This window comes from Euprymna scolopes, chromosome 12, assembly GCF_053919585.1.
Source record: "Euprymna scolopes isolate OS-2025 chromosome 12, ASM5391958v1, whole genome shotgun sequence".
NCBI lineage: Eukaryota > Metazoa > Mollusca > Cephalopoda > Sepiida > Sepiolidae > Euprymna > Euprymna scolopes.
In genome coordinates, this window is record NC_136493.1 from 76,324,865 (window position 1) to 76,346,601 (window position 21,737).

The 21,737-nt window shown below is 30.3% G+C and overlaps 1 protein-coding gene across 2 annotated transcripts; it reads left to right on the forward strand.

Moving 5' to 3' along the window:
* Window positions 1-1,141: 1,141 nt before the first annotated feature.
* LOC145291351 (translationally-controlled tumor protein homolog) lies at window positions 1,142-20,342 on the forward strand. 2 transcript variants are annotated; one of them, XM_080137116.1, is made up of 6 exons: window positions 1,142-1,420; window positions 1,514-1,584; window positions 8,732-8,901; window positions 18,821-18,936; window positions 19,044-19,150; window positions 20,088-20,342. In XM_080137116.1, the coding sequence occupies exons 1-6, from the start codon at window positions 1,393-1,395 to the stop codon at window positions 20,088-20,090; spliced, it is 495 nt and encodes a 164-aa protein (XP_079993242.1). In that variant the 5' UTR covers window positions 1,142-1,392; the 3' UTR covers window positions 20,091-20,342. The 2 variants fall into 2 exon arrangements, 1 of the variants encoding a protein (XP_079993242.1); XR_013869397.1 differs by having other exon boundaries at window positions 1,220-1,420; window positions 18,821-18,902.
* Window positions 20,343-21,737: the final 1,395 nt, after the last annotated feature.

Sequence of the window (21,737 nt, forward strand, 5' to 3'; positions counted from 1 at the left end):
TCAGTTCATCTCCCTGTGATTTGAGTTCATTCAATGCTGCCTCCTCTATTGGAGCTATCATATCTAAGTATGGGATTCGCTTGATAGTTGTGGTGAAGGTGAACTCTTTGTTTAGCACTGATTCATCTAACGTTTACTTTGGTTGATAATGGCTCTTATTGGTGGACCTGAAGTCTTACGTGTTTAGTTTTTAGATTTTCCAATTTCTTTATCTGGCTAGACTTAACCTCCTTAAATTCTTTCTTATTGGATATATCCAGGTATTCTTGGATGTGGGTTTTGTCATCAGTCACAGATATATTCTCAAGAAATGTGGTAAGGTCATTTGAAATTTCGGTCTGTAATTGCTGTTTCTTCCTCGGACTTTTGTGGATTCTGTCTCGGACGAGTTCATGCCCTACTCGTTTTGCGATCCTTTGCATCCGTCTGGAGATTACTGGTAGTTTCATTAAGCCTGATGGCACTAGCTTAAGGTCATGGCATCAGCATAGGAATCCTCAAGTTCAACATAAACATTCCCGAGTTCGACAAGATACACTTGAAGAAGGTCGGAGGTTACATCGACCAAAACTGAAAATCACACCCAAGATGAGAACAGTAGTCCGATGAATCCAAATAATATGAATAACTAATCCTCATCTCCAAAATTCATAAATGTGTTTACTATTGTCTGATATTCAGTGAGGAAATAAAGGCTTAGATGTAGGAACAACTTCATTTGCAAAATATTTTATACTTCATATGAACTGATTAAAAATAAACTAAGATGAATATACAAAATTTATAAAGATTTTTTTCAATTTTAACTCTTTTTTGACTCCCTAAAAGTATTTTAACTTATAAAAGAATGGTCCATAAAAAATCCAGTCATACACTCGTAATTGATTTCCAAGAAATTAAGAAAATGAGCAAGATTTATCAAATTGGCAGACGATGTTTACCGTCGCTCTATGACTTTTAGTTTTGGAAGAGATAGAGTTTGAAAATATAGAGATAGACAGACATAGGGCCTTTTATATATTAGATTTTATCAATTTCGTTTTTAGTGTATAGAAAAGTTGGAAATTAAAATTATATGAACTTCTACTAATGCTTAAATGGCTTTTATGAACATAATACTTAGTAAGACTAAGTAAAAATCGAGTAAAGTAATTATATTGCTTTCAAAGGTGGTATCATGATTTTACGAGGTTTATTACATCATAATATCTATACAATACCGATGTATACATAATCAGCTGCCACCTTTCTCTTATTAAGAATGAACTCAGTCGTGAAGCTGGCGTTCCAGAAATCGTGACCGCCCATGTGCATTGCGAAAATTCATCGCTCACTTATTTTGTTAAGGCGTTGTTCGTTAAAGATCTTAAGAGGCTTCTCTGTACAGCAAACATGACCAGTTATAAAGATATGATTACAGGTAAAACCTTATACTGAAATTTTTAGACACAAGTTGAACATTATTTAATGTTTATGTTATATTTTTTACAAATTATTTTTTATTTTATTTTAGACGACGAACTTTTCACCGATGCTTTCCCCATAAAATTGATTGACGATTGTTACTATGAAGTCGAAGGAAAGGTACGTTTCCTCTGGTTTCTTTTATTTAAAAGAAAACTTCCTTAGCCTTTTGCCAGGAGCAAAGTGTAGCATCTGTCATAATAGAAAACTTTATTTTTTCTGTTCTTGGCCAGTAAAGGAGAAATCATTTTCAACTGAGGCAATTTATTTTTTTTGTCCCATTCCGGAGTGCCCTTTCTTGAAGAGCGGGATTTTCACAACATTAAAAAACGATTTCATCTCTGTCTGCATTGGGAGACAATAATTAAAGACTAAAATAAAACTTAAATTTGGACATATATACCATATACTAATGTATCCAAAATTAAAATAAGTTTCTTCTTCTGAAATACTTTGAAAAACATAGCGGTAAAACAAAACAAAACAACAATAAAAATATTTTCGAATATAGAGTTCAGGCTCAGCTACATGTATAAATTTAATGTAAATGATCACCATTTTTTAGACTAGCAGTTACTAACGAGATAGCGTTTTTAAAGGCACAGAAAAATATTTAAGGGAAATATATTTTATGTGGACAATGTTTTGTAATCATAAGAAATATTACTTTTCATCATTTAAAATATTAGTATTGGTTAAATGATTATTTTATAAAAAAGAAAACTATATAAATACTAGATTTATTAATTCATAAAATAAAACAGGCAGTTAGAGTGTGTGCTGGCTTCGTCGTCTTCATTTTTGGAATCAAATAATTGTTAGTGTAGGATAATTTGGCGCTGACAAAATAATTGGCCCCATAAAAAAATCTATGGTATATCCCCCTTTAACTTCAAGCCTGGGTGGCAATAATCAAACCACACAAAAATAATTCCCCAAACATATACTCGTAATTGATTTCCAAGAAATTAAGAAAATGAGCAAGATTTATTGGATTGGCAGACGATGTTTAAAAAATGTTAAATTTATGTTAAACTCATCCCCCATACTAAAGTAAAAATTTCTTTATTTAATTTTACCGATGAAATTTTCATGCTGTTTATATCCAACACCCCATAATAGAATCTCAGTGGTATAATAATGGTATTGTTTTCATATAATCTTTTTATTATTTCTAAAACGAAACAAGTTTGTGGGATGCTATTTTCTCTTTAAATGGCGATTAAATGAATTGGATTGTTATCAAAGCAAATACCATTTTAATTCTAAAAAAAAACCCTGTTAAATTATTTTTTTAATTTTCTTATAGTGCGAGGTAATTTTCAACTACAAATTGAATAATTATGTTCTTTAAAATTATTTTTAGACCCCGCCACATGTAAATACTATACTTATTACTTTTCGATTGAAGTAATTCACAATGAGTAGTTGTCAATATGTAGTTTGCTATTTTATTGGATGGCCTGTATCTCGACATTGCTCGAAGATGAAAGTTTAATTCGTGAAATTTCATGACCACATTGAACGATCGTGCATGAACACATATCCCACAATGTTATAAACAGATATGTGTATTGATCTAGAGTGGTTACTTGAACAAAAAAATTTACAGGCTTAATCAGATATACTGTAAGTATATCTATGATGTATCCTCTCTCTAATAAAAAAATATTCCTTCTACTGCATAGGAAAAACAAAATGTTTCTTCAGCATTTATAGGGTGAATGGCGGGACTAAAAAGGTCAGTAAGACATAATGGGCCAAATCGCAGATTAAAAAAAAATTCTCTTCTCTGTGGAGTTACCATATTCAGCTTCGGAAAATGCTACTGACTTGCTGAAGTTTTATGATAATGATTTCTCATCTGCTACTTGTGAAGAAAAGAAGTTTCACTTAGAAAGCACCAACTAAAATTGAGATTTAAACATTAGTGACATAGTTACTGAAAATCAAGTGCTTCTTCACACACACACACACACACACACACACACACACACACACACGGACACGGACACACATACACACACGCGCGCACACACGCACACACGCACACACGCACGCACACAGATACACACACACACACGGACACACACACACGCACACACACACACACGGACACACACGGACACACACGCACACGCGCGCGCACGCACACACGCACGCACACAGATACACACACACACGGACACACACACACGCACACACACACACGGACACACACGCACACACACGCGCGCGCACACACACACACACACACACATATATATATTACAAATGTTGTTACTTGGTCGTTTCTTTCTTCATAATCGTTTTCTTTCACACATATAATACGGTTTTTTTCTCAAATTCTCATTTTCTTTCATATCTATACATTTTTCTTTTTTTTCATCCATATCTGTTTTTTCCTACATAATCATTTTTATATATTATTCAATTTGGAATTCAGTATTGAGATGAGTATTATTTATTAATTTTATTTATTGCGGACTATTATCTTCATCTTTTTCTTAGTTGTTTCACGATTTTCCGACCAACTATTCCCCTGGCCTTCGTCAGGTGGTAACCGCGACGAGATAGGAACTCCGAATCTCCTGACTGCATTCACTGCAATTACTGCATTCCATAGTTGTTGTCGTCTCATCAGGTTTTGGCCAAAAGTTAGGAGATTCGGATTTCCTATCCCGTCGCAGTTACCACCTGACGAAGGCAAGAGAAATAGTTGGCCGAAACGTCATGAACCAACTAAGAAAAAGATGAAGATAATAGTTCGCAATAAATAAATTAATAAATAATACTCATTTCAATAATGAATTCCAATTAAATAATATACCATTCGGTACGGACCCGACCACGGAAGATCAGATAATAAATAAACATGGATTTATAAGACCAAAAATTCAACCTTGATCGCCCTTTCGGGGCCCGTGGCGCAGTTGATAGAGATGTTAGATCTCTACGGCTCCAGGTGAGAATTGTCTGAAGATAGCGGTTTCAATACTACTCAAAGCCGGCCGGAGGCTTACTTTGGCCAAAACGTGGTGAGCCGGCAACAACTATGGAAGACAGCGAATGCAGTTAGGAGATTCGGAGTTCCTATCCCGTTGTATTTACCACCTGACGAAGGCCAGAGGAATAGTTGGTCGAAACGCGGTGAAACAACTAAGAAAAATATGACGATAATAGTCTGCAGTAAATAGAGTTAATCATCATTTTTTTACTTTCTTAAATATATAACCATTTCTGTTTTTACATAACCATATATTTTTCTTTTTCTTTCTGATATAACCATATTTTTGTTTCCTTCATATCAGTTTTTACATAACTATATCTGTTTTTATTTTATATATAAACATATATGCCTTTCTTTCTCATGTAACAATATCTGTCATTTTACAAGACCATATCTGTTTTTCTTATAGTGCACGGACTATTTTACTATATTACCACATCTGTTTTTCTTAGATAAGCATATCTGTTTTATTATATAATCATATATTTTTCAAACACAACTATTTGTGCTTTTCTTTTTTTCTGACATAACTGTATTTTTTCCTCTTTCTTTTTAGTATAAACCTATCTCAAACCTTTTCGACACTCCTAACACAAAACTGCGAATAAAATATAAAAAATTCGTAATTTTTATTTTTAAAGTGAGTTGTTTATTTTCTTTATGGAATATACTTCCAAAATAAACTATTGAAGTTGTATAAAAAATAATAGAAATATTATTTTTTATTAAAAAAACAGTGTTTACAAAGTGCCGGCGCGCCTTCATGCAGCCATTTTTTTACGTAATGAAATCAATTGAATTTTACGAGTTAAATATTTTTCAATTTTTAAACTTAAAAAATATATCCAAATTTTTCTGATGGTTCAATTTTTACGATATTTTCAGGGTCAATGTGAAATTTTATGTTCTTTCCAATAAACCAAATATTATATTTTAGACAAACGTTTTTTTTATTAAATTCACCCCCATTTTGAAATGTCTATTAAAATTTAAATAATTAATTTACTCACCAAAGTTTTATATATCACAAATTGAACATAAAAGATCAATAAATAAAATATTCAAATTTAAAGCAAAAAAGAAGTGTTTTTTTTTTTAAATTTACCTGTAAAGTCCAAAGTTTAAAATATTTTTTTTTGAACCACGTTGAATTTTTTAAGTGGAAGTTTATGTTATGCTTAGCTTGTCAATTAAATATTGAAGGCTGACGACATTTTTTCTATTTCATTCAATGTTTTCTTTTTTTAGATATTAAAACAAATTCACTCGATTAAGAAGAATTAAAATATATTAAATCAAAAATTCATGTATTTCTTTAAAAGAATAAAAAAATGGAAATTTGGTAGAGCGAATATTTTGTAATCAACCAAAAACCACGAATGAAATGTTATTATTTTGCAAATATGGTAGCACGTACTGACCACTTTGTACTTGAAATGAAATATGTCAAATATACGAAAGGGAGATAACGCTGCATGGCATAAACATAAATTTAAAATAAATCCAATTTCTTTTTCTTATTTCAATAAATTTAAATTGAATTTCTTTGCCTTTTTTGCTTAATTCCTCACATCTTTGAAGAATTTATAAGAATTTATTTGAGTAAAATCTTGAAAAATAGGAAATGTCAATCCTAAAGTTTTCTTTTAATATTTTTGGTATATACATAAACATTCATTTATTTTATACAAAACGGAATAAAATATGCTTATAGTAAAAAAAAAAAAAACGTGTTTTTGTTCGTTATTATTACATTAAATGTTTGTTTATTCATATAGTTACTATTGAGATTACTAATGTGTTGTTTTACGTTTTTGAAATAATTATTTTTGTAATTTTGCTGCTTCCGTAAATATCAAATCAACATATCGACGAACCTCCGGTTTCGCTAATGTCGGATTGCCGAAAAAACGTTTTCCGGGACTCTTTGTTTAAAAATCCTTTTATTTCCAAAATACATGGAATATAATATATAAATATGGGCAAATTCATATACATGAGGAATAGAAGTACCCATACCTTAGTAATTTTGAACAGGTAAGTGATTTTTTTGGCAGTTATATATATTTATTAGATTTCGATGTTAAATTTGTTAATTTTCGTGAAATCTTTTCAAAGAAAACCGATGAAAAAAAATATTGTATATTTTTCGATTAAACCTTTTATGATTTAAAAATTTGGTCTTTGCTCAGTTTATTGAAATAAAAATTAGAGGTTGAAATCAAATTTTCATATTATAAGCTTGTAGACATGGAGAGTCTATTTAATCAAATGTTTGCGATGGCGACTTGCCCAAAAATTCTGATACACCTACTGTATTATTTATTTCTACATTGTTTTCACGAATAAGGGGAAGTAACTCTAAAGGTTTAAGCTTTTGATTGGTCGTAGAATAGACCCATTTTTAGTTTGATATCCTTCTCATATCAAAGAAATAACTTTTGTTACCTCAAATTATTTGAGCGTTTCGTAATAATTTTTCATATTATTGTTCAGTTATATTGATTCGTTGTTTTATTTAATTGTTTATTTACATAACACATTGTTTCATTGTTACTTAACATAGAAAAACGTTGTTCTAAATAAGAAATACTTGTTAAAAATGTATAAAAATTAGTTGAGGAAAATAAATGTGGAAGAAATACAAACAATATTCGTTAAAATCAAAATTAATTTAGATTATAGAAAGATACATAGAAAGTTCACATTTATATATGATTTATACTTGCGTAATATTTCCGTACAAAGGTTATAGTAAACACAAACCTCTTTTTATATATATTTATATGCGTATATAGATTTGTTTAAAAAATGTTGCCTCTGTCAGTTTTTGATCTACGGACATAAAAATTAATATATAGGGTATTCGAACCCATGTGAAACTTTATGAAAATCAGTGCAAAAGTGTGAAAATCCAAAAAAGGTTTTGCTAGATGAGGGTCGAACGATGCATACCATAATAGTAATTGGTTCATTAATTTATTTATTGCGGACTACTATTCTCATATTTTTTTAGTTGTTTCTCGACGTTTCGACCAACTATTCCTCTGGCCTTCGTCAGGTGAGAACCGCGACGGGATAGGACCTCTGAAACTCCTAACTGCATCCTCGGCAATTACTGTTATCCAGAGTTGTTGTCGCCTCACCATGTTTTAGGCATGTAAGCTTTGGACCGGCTTTAGGTAAGATTGAAACCGCTATCTTCAGACAATGCTCAATTAGAACCGTAGAAATTCAACGTTTCTATCCACTTCGCCACGGGCCACAAAGGCAGTAATTGCTGAGGATGAAGTTAGGAGGTTCGGAGTTTCTATCCCGTTGCAGTTACCACTTGACGAAGAATAGAGGAATAGTTGGCCGAAACGTCGCGAAACAACTAAAAAAGATGGGGATAATAGTTCGCAATAAATAAATTAATAAATAATATTCATCATAATAATGAATTCCAATTAATATCTATTGGTTCATGTTTTAATTTTAGCCTTGCAGAAAACGTGTATTCATAGCTCAGGCATTAACATCAAAGGAAAAAGTAAGTCCTAAGCTAAAAGTTTTTCTTTCGATGTTCGGTGGTGGCGCACGGGCCCATTTTAATTTTTGAATTATTACTATATATTGGGTCTTATATAATAATAAATACGAAATCTGCATTAATACAAAATATCATATTTAAGCGTATTTTAAGACCCGGCAATGCCGAACACCCTGCTAGAGTATATATATATATATATATATATATATATATATATATATATATATATATATATATATATATATATATATATATATTACCTTAGTATTATTTTTATTCTTTGGACTATTGTTCTCATTTTGTATATGTTATTTTCACAAAGTTTCGGTCGATTTAACGCCTGAATTTCTTCAGATGTATCTTTTAGAACTTAGGAATTTTCGCGGAATTTCCAACGATTCCTTTATTAAATTTACGAGAGTAGCATGCTCTCGTTCCATCAGCCATAACTGAATAGAGTTCCGAAGCAATTTGCAATTGTATTTGTGGTCGCCTACTGAACATTTAATCTACAGAAAAATGTTACTTTTACAATCTAAATTTTGCAAGCACTCTAACCACTGCGCCACGGTAAGGGTACTTGTAAAGTGGTTGAATAGCCTTTCTCCGGAACCCGCATAATAACCTCAACGCCCGTCTCTCCACTTCGTTCGTGAGCTTTCACTATTTTCACTATGAAACACGTTTAACTTTTTGTTTTTTATTTCTTTTGGTTTATTTGGCAGATAGTTACTGAGTCATATGATGCAGATGAAAGCGTGTTTGGCAACAACCGTTCAACTGAAGAAGGAACAAATGAAAAAACAGATATTGATATCGCATTTGCCTGTCAGCTTATCCAAACTTCTTTTACAAAAGATGAATTCATGAGATACATAGGGGCGTATATGCGCAAGTATGTATTCTTTTAGAACAGTAATTTTAATTGGAAAATTACGAGTTAAAAATCTTTGGTAAAGCTGCAGAATAGTTAATATTCTATGACTCGAAAAACAAAAAAAACATATTGCATAATTTATATAAAACGCATTAGAATTTAATTTTCTACAAAGTCTGCCTAATTTTAATGCGTGAAAACGATGTGTAAGATTTTTCTAAAATAACATAGAACATTTTGGAAATTATTTCTGCATAATAAGTGTGAGGACGATAAACCTACAATCAAAGGGAGTTAATTATTTTCTATTTCAGGCAGACTTACAACCTAGCTGTTACCTCCGTGATGTGAGTTATCGCATGGGAACACGAGAGCAGCACAGAACAAATGCTAACGTTTGCCAAACAAAAGGGTGGATTTGAATCCGAGTGAATGAACATAGAGATATATTACTTCTATGGTTGTGATACACAAACTCAAGTAATACGAGAGTAATATCGCTAGATATATTTTTTTATCATTTCATGTGTTGCTTCCTTGTTAATAAAATATCAACGTCAAGGCAGCTGTGAGTATCCTTATTTATCACACTATTTCTGCCATTCCTGCGCTACAGACACGCACACATATATTCGTCTCCGTGTTTAATCTTCTGCAAAACATTAATAGTAATAATATAAAAACGCGCCCATTCATAACAGTAAGATTATACGGATTCGGTAGAGAATGTTATTCGTATGCGTTTTATATAAATTATATGCTTCATTTTTAAATAGAGTGTTCTCAATTGTTTAGTATTACTTATTTTTTTTTCAAATCTTTTGTTGAGCCAGATGTGCACATGAGCATATGTGCAGGCAATATGTTTATTCTGAATTGTGTTTATTTATGTATGTGTATGCAATATGTTTTTTCTTATTTGTGTTTATTTGTGTATGTGTATGCAATATGTTTGTTTTGATTTGTGTTTATTTGTGTATTTGTATGCAATATGTTTATTTTGATTTGTGTTTATTTGTGTATGTGTATGCAATATGTTTATTTTTATTTGTGTTTATTTATGTATGTGTATTCAATATGTTTATTTTTATTTGTGTGTATTTGTGTATGTGTATTTAATATGTTTATTTTGATTTGTGTTTATTTGTGTATGTGTATGCAATATGTTTATTTTGATTTGTGTCTATTTGTGTATGTGTATGCAATATGTTTATTTTTATTTGTGTGTATTTGTGTATGTGTATTTAATATGTTTATTTTGATTTGTGTTTATTTGTGTATTTGTATGCAATATGTTTATTTTTATTTGTGTTTATTTATGTATGTGTATTCAATATGTTTATTTTGATTTGTGTTTATTTGTGTATGTGTATGCAATATGTTTATTTTGATTTGTGTTTATTTGTGTATGTGTATGCAATATGTTTATTTTGATTTGTGTTTATTTGTGTATGTGTATGCAATATGTTTATTTTTATTTGTGTTTATTTGTGTATGTGTATGCAATATGTTTATTTTGATTTGTGTCTATTTGTGTATGTGTATGCAATATGTTTATTTTGATTTGTGTCTATTTGTGTATGTGTATGCAATATGTTTATTTTGATTTGTGTTTATTTGTGTATTTGTATGCAATATGTTTATTTTTATTTGTGTTTATTTATGTATGTGTATTCAATATGTTTATTTTGATTTGTGTTTATTTGTGTATGTGTATGCAATATGTTTATTTTGATTTGTGTTTATTTGTGTATGTGTATGCAATATGTTTATTTTGATTTGTGTCTATTTGTGTATGTGTATGCAATATGTTTATTTTTATTTGTGTGTATTTGTGTATGTGTATGCAATATGTTTATTTTTATTTGTGTTTATTTATGTATGTGTATGCAATATGTTTATTTTGATTTGTGTTTATTTGTGTATGTGTATGCAATATGTTTATTTTTATTTGTGTTTATTTATGTATGTGTATTCAATATGTTTATTTTGATTTGTGTTTATTTGTGTATGTGTATGCAATATGTTTATTTTTATTTGTGTCTATTTATGTATGTGTATGCAATATGTTTATTTTGATTTGTGTTTATTTGTGTATGTGTATGCAATATGTTTATTTTTATTTGTGTGTATTTGTGTATGTGTATGCAATATGTTTATTTTTATTTGTGTGTATTTGTGTATGTGTATTCAATATGTTTATTTTGATTTGTGTTTATTTGTGTATGTGTATTCAATATGTTTATTTTTATTTGTGTTTATTTGTGTATGTGTATTCAATATGTTTATTTTGATTTGTGTGTATTTGTGTATGTGTATGCAATATGTTTATTTTGATTTGTGTTTATTTGTGTATGTGTATGCAATATGTTTATTTTTATTTGTGTTTATTTATGTATGTGTATTCAATATGTTTATTTTGATTTGTGTCTATTTGTGTATGTGTATGCAATATGTTTATTTTTATTTGTGTGTATTTGTGTATGTGTATGCAATATGTTTATTTTGATTTGTGTCTATTTGTGTATGTGTATGCAATATGTTTATTTTGATTTGTGTGTATTTGTGTATGTGTATGCAATATGTTTATTTTGATTTGTGTGTATTTGTGTATGTGTATGCAATATGTTTATTTTTATTTGTGTTTATTTATGTATGTGTATTTAATATGTTTATTTTGATTTGTGTTTATTTGTGTATGTGTATGCAATATGTTTATTTTGATTTGTGTTTATTTGTGTATTTGTATGCAATATGTTTATTTTGATTTGTGTTTATTTGTGTATGTGTATGCAATATGTTTATTTTGATTTGTGTTTATTTGTGTATGTGTATGCAATATGTTTATTTTGATTTGTGTGTATTTGTGTATGTGTATGCAATATGTTTATTTTTATTTGTGTTTATTTATGTATGTGTATTCAATATGTTTATTTTGATTTGTGTTTATTTGTGTATGTGTATGCAATATGTTTATTTTGATTTGTGTTTATTTGTGTATGTGTATGCAATATGTTTATTTTTATTTGTGTTTATTTGTGTATGTGTATGCAATATGTTTATTTTGATTTGTGTTTATTTGTGTATGTGTATGCAATATGTTTATTTTTATTTGTGTTTATTTATGTATGTGTATTCAATATGTTTATTTTGATTTGTGTTTATTTGTGTATGTGTATTCAATATGTTTATTTTGATATGTGTTTATTTGTGTATTTGTATGCAATATGTTTATTTTGATTTGTGTTTATTTGTGTATGTGTATGCAATATGTTTATTTTGATTTGTGTTTATTTGTGTATGTGTATGCAATATGTTTATTTTGATTTGTGTGTATTTGTGTATGTGTATGCAATATGTTTATTTTTATTTGTGTTTATTTATGTATGTGTATTCAATATGTTTATTTTGATTTGTGTTTATTTGTGTATGTGTATGCAATATGTTTATTTTTATTTGTGTTTATTTGTGTATGTGTATGCAATATGTTTATTTTGATTTGTGTTTATTTGTGTATGTGTATGCAATATGTTTATTTTGATTTGTGTGTATTTGTGTATGTGTATGCAATATGTTTATTTTTATTTGTGTTTATTTATGTATGTGTATTCAATATGTTTATTTTGATTTGTGTTTATTTGTGTATGTGTATGCAATATGTTTATTTTGATTTGTGTTTATTTGTGTATTTGTATGCAATATGTTTATTTTGATTTGTGTTTATTTGTGTATGTGTATGCAATATGTTTATTTTTATTTGTGTTTATTTGTGTATGTGTATGCAATATGTTTATTTTGATTTGTGTGTATTTGTGTATGTGTATGCAATATGTTTATTTTTATTTGTGTTTATTTATGTATGTGTATTCAATATGTTTATTTTGATTTGTGTTTATTTGTGTATGTGTATGCAATATGTTTATTTTTATTTGTGTCTATTTGTGTATGTGTATGCAATATGTTTATTTTGATTTGTGTTTATTTGTGTATGTGTATGCAATATGTTTATTTTTATTTGTGTGTATTTGTGTATGTGTATGCAATATGTTTGTTTTGATTTGTGTTTATTTGTGTATTTTTATGCAATATGTTTATTTTTATTTGTGTTTATTTATGTATGTGTATTCAATATGTTTATTTTGATTTGTGTGTATTGGTTTATGTGTATGCAATACGTTTGTTTTGACTTGTGTTTATTTATGTATGTGTATTGAATATGTTTATTTTTATTTGTGTTTTTTTGTATATGTGTATGGAATATGTTTATTTTGATTTGTGTTTATTTGTGTATGTGTATGCAATATGTTTATTTTGATGTGTGTTTATTTATATATGTGTATGCAATATGCTTATTCTGATTTGTATTTATTTGTGTATTTGTATGCAATATGTTTATTTTTATTTGTGTTTATTTATATATGTGTATGCTATATTTGTATTTTGATTTGTGTTTATTTATGTGTATGCAATGTATTTATTCTGATATGTGTTTATTTATTTATTTGTATGCAATATGTTTATTATGATTTGTGTTTATTTACGTATGTGTATGAAATATGTTTATTCTTATTCGTGTTTATTTATTTACGTAGAATGATAATGTACAATAGTTTAGGCGAATGTTACTTTGATATCCGTCGATCTGCATCGCTCATTTTAGAAATCAAGTTTAAGAAGTAAATGACAAGAAAATAACATTAGTCTCTCTCCCCAATATCCATTCTCCAAATAAAATATTGAAGGAAACTACGCGAATGTCTCCTTATGTCTTTCCCGCTTGAAAAGTCTTCATGTTAGTTAAGCAGACAAGATGATTAACTACCACTCACGAAACTCGACAAAGAAAAACAGTGAAGGTAAGAAAAATACGTATAAACCCCCCGCACGTGTATGCATAAAATTTTTTATTTGATTTATTGATTACTCAAAAATTAACAGACGCATTATATATGTACATTAATGTTCTCCTGTTTTGACAGTCAGAATGAATCTGCATAGATTTTTAAGTGAGTGCATTCGTGAAGATAATGTATAGTATATGCTGCTGTTGTGCATATGTGAGGGTCTTTTGTTAAGTTTGCACAGAGGGAGTAGAGATATTTTTGTGAGACCCGTTATCACATACGTCGCCTACGAAGTAAAATTGGAGCAGAGAGAGAGAGAGAGAGAGAGAGAGAGAGAGAGAGAGAGAGAGAGAGAGAGAGAGAGATGTGTGTTTAGGTTCCTTTTTTATTACGTGCGAAAATTTTGAAGTGAATATTTCTTGCATCGTAATTGGTTGAAAGTAATTGCTGATTTTAAGCTTTAGTATAATTGAAAGTCGATAATTAAAAACAATATCGTTATTGCTGCTTTCCATAAGATTTTAATTTTCCGATATAAAAATACGCTTGCAATTTTTTATGTATTTAACGAATTTATAATTGACATTAATTTAAATTACTCGTTAAATATACAATATTGCGACAATAAATTATAGGTTGATCTATTTTCTTGTCTTACAAGGGGCGTGCATAAGTAAAACCCCTGACCCACTTCCAGTTGTCTGATCTAGCTCAAATTTTGCATGTGCAATGATTTATATCTCTACGCGTTATGTGGCAAATTACAGCTCTGAACTAATTGTTGTTTCTGTTTTACAGGTGTTTGAACTACTGAGTCAGGTGTGAAATGGAGCCTGTTGAATGTCGAGCAGTGATCCGGTTTTTGTATTTGAAAGACGCACACCACAGGAGACTTTTGATGAAATGAAAGAAACTTATGGTGATAATGTTCAATTATATGACCTTGTAAAACGCTGACATCGTGAATTCAAACATGGCCGGAAGTCTGTGGAAACAGCTACCAGACCTGGTTGCCCCTCTCCTGCCATTGATGAGGCATCTGTCCGTCAAGTTGAGGCTGCCATTTTGGAAGGACCAGGACAGAGTAGTGATGACAATTTCCTGGCAAAGGGTACCACAATTACAGGAGCCTATTATGCTTCACTTTTGAGGAAATTAAGGGAAGCTATCAAAATCAAGAGGCGAGTCAAGATCAGCAAAGGTACCCTCCTCCTGCAGGATAACGCTCTGGTCCACAACTTGCATGTCGCCAGATCAAAAGCACGGACGTGTGGTTATGAAATCATCCCCATCCTCGCTACTCTCTTGGCCTTGCACTCTCTTTCACCTCTTCCCAGCCATGAAGTTGTTTTTGAAAGGAAAGCGTTTCCCAGATGATGCAGCCTTGATTTTTGAAGTCACGTCGTGGTTGGAGGACCAATCTGGGGGGTTCTACAAAAACGATCTCCAGAGATGCATCAAACGATGAGAGAAGTGCATAACTGGATGGTTCCTATGTAGAGAAAGACTAATAACTGTGCCAAGTTTCGTTGCTCTACTACAATGGAAAGTGGGTCAGGGGCATTACTTTTTGCACGCCTCTAGTAAATATATTAATCATGAAATGAAAGGGAGAGTGTTATTTATTTGAAATGGAGAATTCGTCGGCACTAAAATCAAAGATAATTTTGGAACAAAAATTGGAAGGCTACAGTTCATTTTGTATTTAGGATTCGTTTTCATTTCCTTATTTTCTACAAAATTATACTCGTACTTACGAATTCATGTATTCTTTTGGCATATCAAAGCTTCATATCTGTGATTCGCTCATAGAGACTATTAATATATATTATAGTTAACAAACCTATGAAATTTGCCACTATGTCGATTGAAATCAGTTTGGACAACATTATGTATAGACAGATTGATGGGATTTCTAATGTAATTCTCCATTTTGAGTAAGTCACACACTACCTTTCATCTACAGAGATATATATGTTCCGGGATGATCATTAGGATGTCTACAATAGAACGAGGTTATCTAAATCCATTCTGTTGAACAGGAAGAAGACCATTGCTAGATTAATTAATGATTCAAATATTTTATGAAGAGCTGGAGGAGACTGAGGAGACGATAATTTTGTGTGCCGGTTATTTCACCAAAATTCTTGAACACTGATACCATAGAGGCAGTTTTCCAGCTAACAAGGCATTCAGCAAGGCATTTGTTGTAGTGTTTGGAGAGAACATTTTTGTTTCAGGCTGGAACTGACAAATGGGACGTCAAATCCTGATGAAAATGAACAAACGGTTCGATTTTAGGTCTTAAGATATGTAGATTTGAGTTCTACACCATGCAAAAAAACAAAACAAAACAAAAAAAGAATTAGCAGAGTGAGTTACGAAATTTTTGAGACTATAAAATAAAAACGCGTGTTATTTCAAATGTTTATCTCTTCCTTATTAGTACATTTTTTTCAGAAAAAATAAAATTATGGCTATAAAAAATGACCTTGCCTGTTATTTATGTTATGTGCTGAAATAATAAATTATTACTTAGAAACTTATTATTCAACATGGGGAAGGGATATCTTGTAGTTTCACCTAACAATTTAATAAAAGCGATATCGTAAAACTTGAATTTCTTGATTAAATAATTTTAAATATGAAGAAATGTTTCCAACAAGGGGAGGAGAGTGTGTTGTAAATATTCTGTACTTTCACCTAACAGTTTAATGAAAGCGATATAATAAATAGGTTAAACGTTAAAATATTGTTGTTCGTTTTTATTTAAAAAAAAATATTTATTGTTCGTTTTTATTTTTAAAAAATATTTATTGTTCGTTTTTATTTTTAAAAAATATTTATTGTTCGTTTTTATTTTATAAAGATATTTATTGTTCGTTTTTATTTTTTTAAAATATTTATTGTTCTTTTTTATTTTTAAAAATATTTATTGTTCGTTTTGTTTTTAAAAATATTGTTGGTCGTTTTTATTTTTAAAAATATTGTTCGATTTTATTTTTAAAAATATTTGTTGTTCGTTTTTATTTTTAAAAAATATTGTTGTTCGTTTTTATTTAAAAAAATATTTATTGTTCGTTTTTATTTAAAAAATATTTATTGTTCGTTTTTATTTTTTAAAAATATTTATTGTTCGTTTTTATTTTTTTAAAAATATTTATTGTTCGTTTTATTCTAAAAAATATTTATCGTTCTTTTTTATTTTTAAAAATGTTGTTCGTTTTTATTTAAAAAAATATTTATTGTTCTTTTTTATTTAAAAAAATGTTGTTGTTCGTTTTTATTTAAAAAAAAATCGTTTAATTTTAATATTTGTTTATTGCTCAAATTCATATTTCACGTTTTGCAACATTTGATTGTCTTCTGCTTCAAACATATGTAATCTCACATGCATAATATTTATTTATTTACATTGAACATACTTCAGTTTCACTACAAATCAAATCGTGTTCCGTCCTCTTCTTTTTAAATGTAATTTATAAGTAAATAAAAAACGTACTCTAACCTTTAAAATCCATATTACAACGAAATATTTAATTGCTTTTAACGCATAAACAAACAACTTTTCCCATTTTCCTTTTTAATTATTAATATTGGTTGAGTTTCAGTATGAATCATCGTGTTCTTTATTTATCTTCTTTTTTAAATCTAATTTTGAAGTTTTCTAACGCTTTCTGTAAAAATTTCTAATCATTATCGACAGTCTAAGTGCTCCACATATCTTGCTTGCCAGGACCTCGGTGATAACGTCATTTTCAGCCATAGCCAGAGCTATAGTTTTGTTTTTAGGTATTGTGAAGAGTTTAAGTTTTTTAGCAGTATTTTCATTAATGAATGTTTTTACACTGCCGGAGTCCACCATAGCGTTCACGAAGTGCCCGTTAATTTGGCATTGAGTGAATGTGACATCTTTTGAGTTAGTTCCTAGTCAGGATAGAGAAGGTGAGGGGTAGTCAGAGTCGTCATAAAGAACAGCAGTATGAGTGTTAGAAATAGAAGATTTACACACTTTAGCCCAATGACCATTTTTTTTGCATTTTTTACATTCGGCGTTTCGTGCAGGACATAAATATCGAGGATGACGTGATTTTCCACAGAAAAAACAAACCCCTTTTGGATGCATATTTTCTTTAGTCACAGCTATACGATTGTAGCCCGAAGGATTATTTGTAGCTGCTACAGTAAAGTTATTTGCGTAGCTTATGAAGTGAATAGTATCAGTAAGTAAAGAATTGCCTTTTAGAAAGGTTTATCGAATGCTTTTCTGCTTGTTCAAGAGATCTGGCCGTGGCATATGTGTCTTGTAAAGTCAGGATGGGTTTTTCTAACAGTCGTTGTCGGATGGACGAAGAAGAAATTCCGCCGATGAAAGCTTCCCGAATGTATTGATTTTTGTTTTCTTCAGCAGAAACCGCTTCGAAGTTACATGTTTTGGCAAGCATTTCCAATTGTAGTATGAAGGCATCTATATTTTGTGTTGTTTGTTGCTTCGTCGTCATCAATCGATATCTATTATAAACAATATTTTCAGGTTTTAAATAAGCGGCGTCCAATGTTCTTAATGCACTATCGTAGTCGGTTTTATCGCTTATTAAATCGAAAACAGAGGCTGAAATACAATTGATCAAGGCAAAGAAATTATCTGAAGTGTTTTCGATTAATCCGTTATTATGTGAGCGGATATAATTCTGGAGGGTTAATTTCCAATGCCTATAGGATTTTTCGGAATTAGGGCATGTAGGTTCCACCTCGAATCTGTCGGGACGTAAGATTCGATCCATTATTTTATTTTTTTTTTTACAGTTAATAAAATTGAAGTGAATAGTATCAGTAAGTAAAGAATTGCCTTTTAGAAAGGTTTTATTAACTGTAAAATACACGTACGCTCTTGAAAGGATCGAGCGGGAAAATGAAACAGAGGGCGCTTTTATTATGAATGTCAATCCCAAGGGGGATAACTCTTAACAACAAATTAAATCATAACAATCGCATTTTTAATTTGTGAACAAGACAAACTAAAGCTGCCATATCTAAATATAGTAATAAAAAAATTGTAAAATAATCTCTCTATAAAATATTTCTTTTTTCAGATTGATTGCACACGTTAAGAGTAACGAACCTGATAGGGTTGCCAATTTAAAAGTGAACCTACAAAAAAAAGTAGATGATATCGTGAGTAATTTTGACGACTACAAGTTTTATAAATGTAAGAACTTTTGCATTTTTAACTACTTATTCATACGTTTCTCCTTTGTATTAATTATTTATAATTGCTTAACTAAAATGTTTAAATAACTTTTTATTTTATCTCAGGTGAAACTATAAATACGGAGGCGACCATTTTGTTTTTTAAATACCGGGACGATGGAACCACACCGTATTTCACTGTCTTTAAAGATTTGCTCAAAATTGTAAAATATGTAAGTTTCACACTTTTTGTGCCTCCTTCCAGCTTATGTATGTTGAAGACAGAACATTATCCATGAAAAAATGCCAATTATTATCCATACCAAATTAAGTTTATTCAAAACATGGAGGATAAAGGTTCGGCAATAAATAAAAGTTCAAACAGTTCATAAACGTTCTAGTTGATAGTTTTGAAGTGTAAGGATCAACTGAGTAACTATATCGATTTAAACTAAAATCGTGCGCGTTTTACGTGTGTTTAAATGAAATAGACACGTATATCTAAATGTATATTAGCATGCCTGTTTTGCCACTGAGAGAGTTATTGTTGTAGAGACGCCCACTAATTAGCATACGTGGGTGAAAAGATATAGATAAAGGTATCAAGTCAGCAAGACCGGGGAGCTGTGTTCGAACGCCGGATAGGCAAGACGCATGTGCCGGTTTCTCCATGAAAGACTTTAACGCGCCCTCTGCCGGGCAATCTTCCAACTGCAGTACAACTGCACCTTTGTAAATATGTATTATCTTTTCGTCTTAATATATTTGTTTTACCTTTACTTTCTGCGTTCGTGTTGTTATTGATACAGACACAACAGTTATCTACGAACGTGTGTCTCTAAGCGGCGTGTATTTGTCGTCGCTATGTATAGTAGTTTGTGAAAGTTTCTCGTCACATTTATCGAAGATCCTTGGCTACTGGCTGAGGAGAGCTTTTAAGGACATACTAACGTAGAGGAAAGCAAACAAAGAAGAGAAAGAAATCTTTTCCACTGCTACTGCTAACAAAGTAAACAGAAAGGACATCTTATCTGCTCATGTGGACGTACATATGCGAACTTAGGGGTAGCTTACAAATGGGAACAGTATGTTATTTACGTGTTCCAACAATTTCTACTTTTTCTATAAGTAAACTATAATTTTTCATATTTGATCGCTTTTCTTTTTTAGTAACCATACGAAATGGGTTATCCAGAAGAACTGATACCAAGGAAAAGCGGCGGCAAAACCTTGAACCAACCACATCTTTAACGAGGATTTGGAAAAGAATAAAACAGCTTTTATTCTTTTTGGTTTCTTTCCGTTTATTTTTCTTCTATGTTCCATACATGACATCTTTAGTTCGACACATGGCATCAACTTAATTTTAAGTTTGCAATAGAAATAAAAATTACACAATGTCTTTCAATAAACAAAGACAAAATATTTTGGCTTTTTGTTTGTTTTTCTTTGTTTTCTTGTCTGTTATTTAATGCTTGATCATAACAATTGCATTTTCCCATTTAATTATGGCCCTGTCGGTGGGGCATTAGAATACGTTGACTGCCCCCCTGCAGAGGGTAAAAGTCCCTCAATGGGGGTCCTGGATATGACCTTAAACTATATCCAGTGGTGAGGCCCCAGCTTGTGGGCTTTGGGGAGGGTGGAGCCACCCTTTAATTACCATTGCTCCCAGGTCCACTCTGACCCGGAGTGGTAGTACCTGTTAGGGTCCCAACTATGGGTTAAATAGAAACCGACGTGAAAACAACAAATATATTCTATTAAAAAAAATTTTCTTCAAAATCTTTGGATTCACCATTAAATAACCCGAAAAGGGTTGATATGCCGTAAAACAAAAAAAAAACATTTAATTCTGTAACTTACTTTATTTTGCAACGATTTCTTAAGTGATATTCTTTTATCGAAAATAATTAGAAAAGAATTTATTCTCTGCGTGCGTTCTGTTAGTACAGTACCTCTTCGACATTTTTTTTCGTAATGAGTTCCCACAGACTCGTCACCGACGCGATCTTTCCTATGTATGTTTCCTGACCTATTGTAGCTGCCTTCTTCATATGACCCTCTTAATATCTCTTTAAATATTTTGGCGTTTTGAACATTGTCGGTAATAAATATTGCAATTGTTTATCTACTAATAGAATTAAACCGTATTTGTATTAGTTTTTAGTATCATTATCGTATTTATCATATTTTTTTCATCTTTTCAGTGTAAGCTGATGTTTCTTCTCACTCGTAACGCGACTATTATCCAGTATAATTTTTTTTCTTTCCTTGCACTAATTGTACGCTCAAAACATATTTTTCCTGCAATGCTATTAAGTTCACAACTTTATTTAGACTTGAGTGAAATAATCCTTTATACTTGCTACGTCTTCTTTTATATTTACGTGCGTGTACAACTTGTTTATGATGCTTTTCCAGTTTAACCTTTTACGACCATCAATAAACTTATATATATATATATATATATATATATATATATATAATACTGGTGCAGTAAGGATACAGGTTGTATAATAATGTAAATATAAATTTCAAATAAATATTAGTATCAATATTTATAATACCATCCCAGGCAGATAAAGAAAGCTCAATATACGAGATAGAGCAATAAAGAAATTCTGAAATAATTATGTAAATTGATTACAACAAAATTTATTATTTGAGTACAGATAATTATTAAAGTATTTTCCTTAAGCAATGGATTTTCAATAAATGGATTATCTCATCATGTTACAGGAAAGGTGTCCCCTTCTTATGTAAGTAAGAAGACATACCAGATAAGTGAAAATAATATTAGGATAAGGCTAGAATCGA

Excerpts from the sequence above, each read along its gene's own strand:
- LOC145291351 (XM_080137116.1), top strand. The coding sequence starts at position 1,393 with ATGACCAGTTATAAAGATATGATTACAG. Across the intron at positions 1,585-8,731 it reads ACTATGAAGTCGAAGGAAAG|ATAGTTACTGAGTCATATGA; the intron begins GTACGTTTCCTC and ends TTTATTTGGCAG. Across the intron at positions 8,902-18,820 it reads ATAGGGGCGTATATGCGCAA|ATTGATTGCACACGTTAAGA; the intron begins GTATGTATTCTT and ends TTCTTTTTTCAG.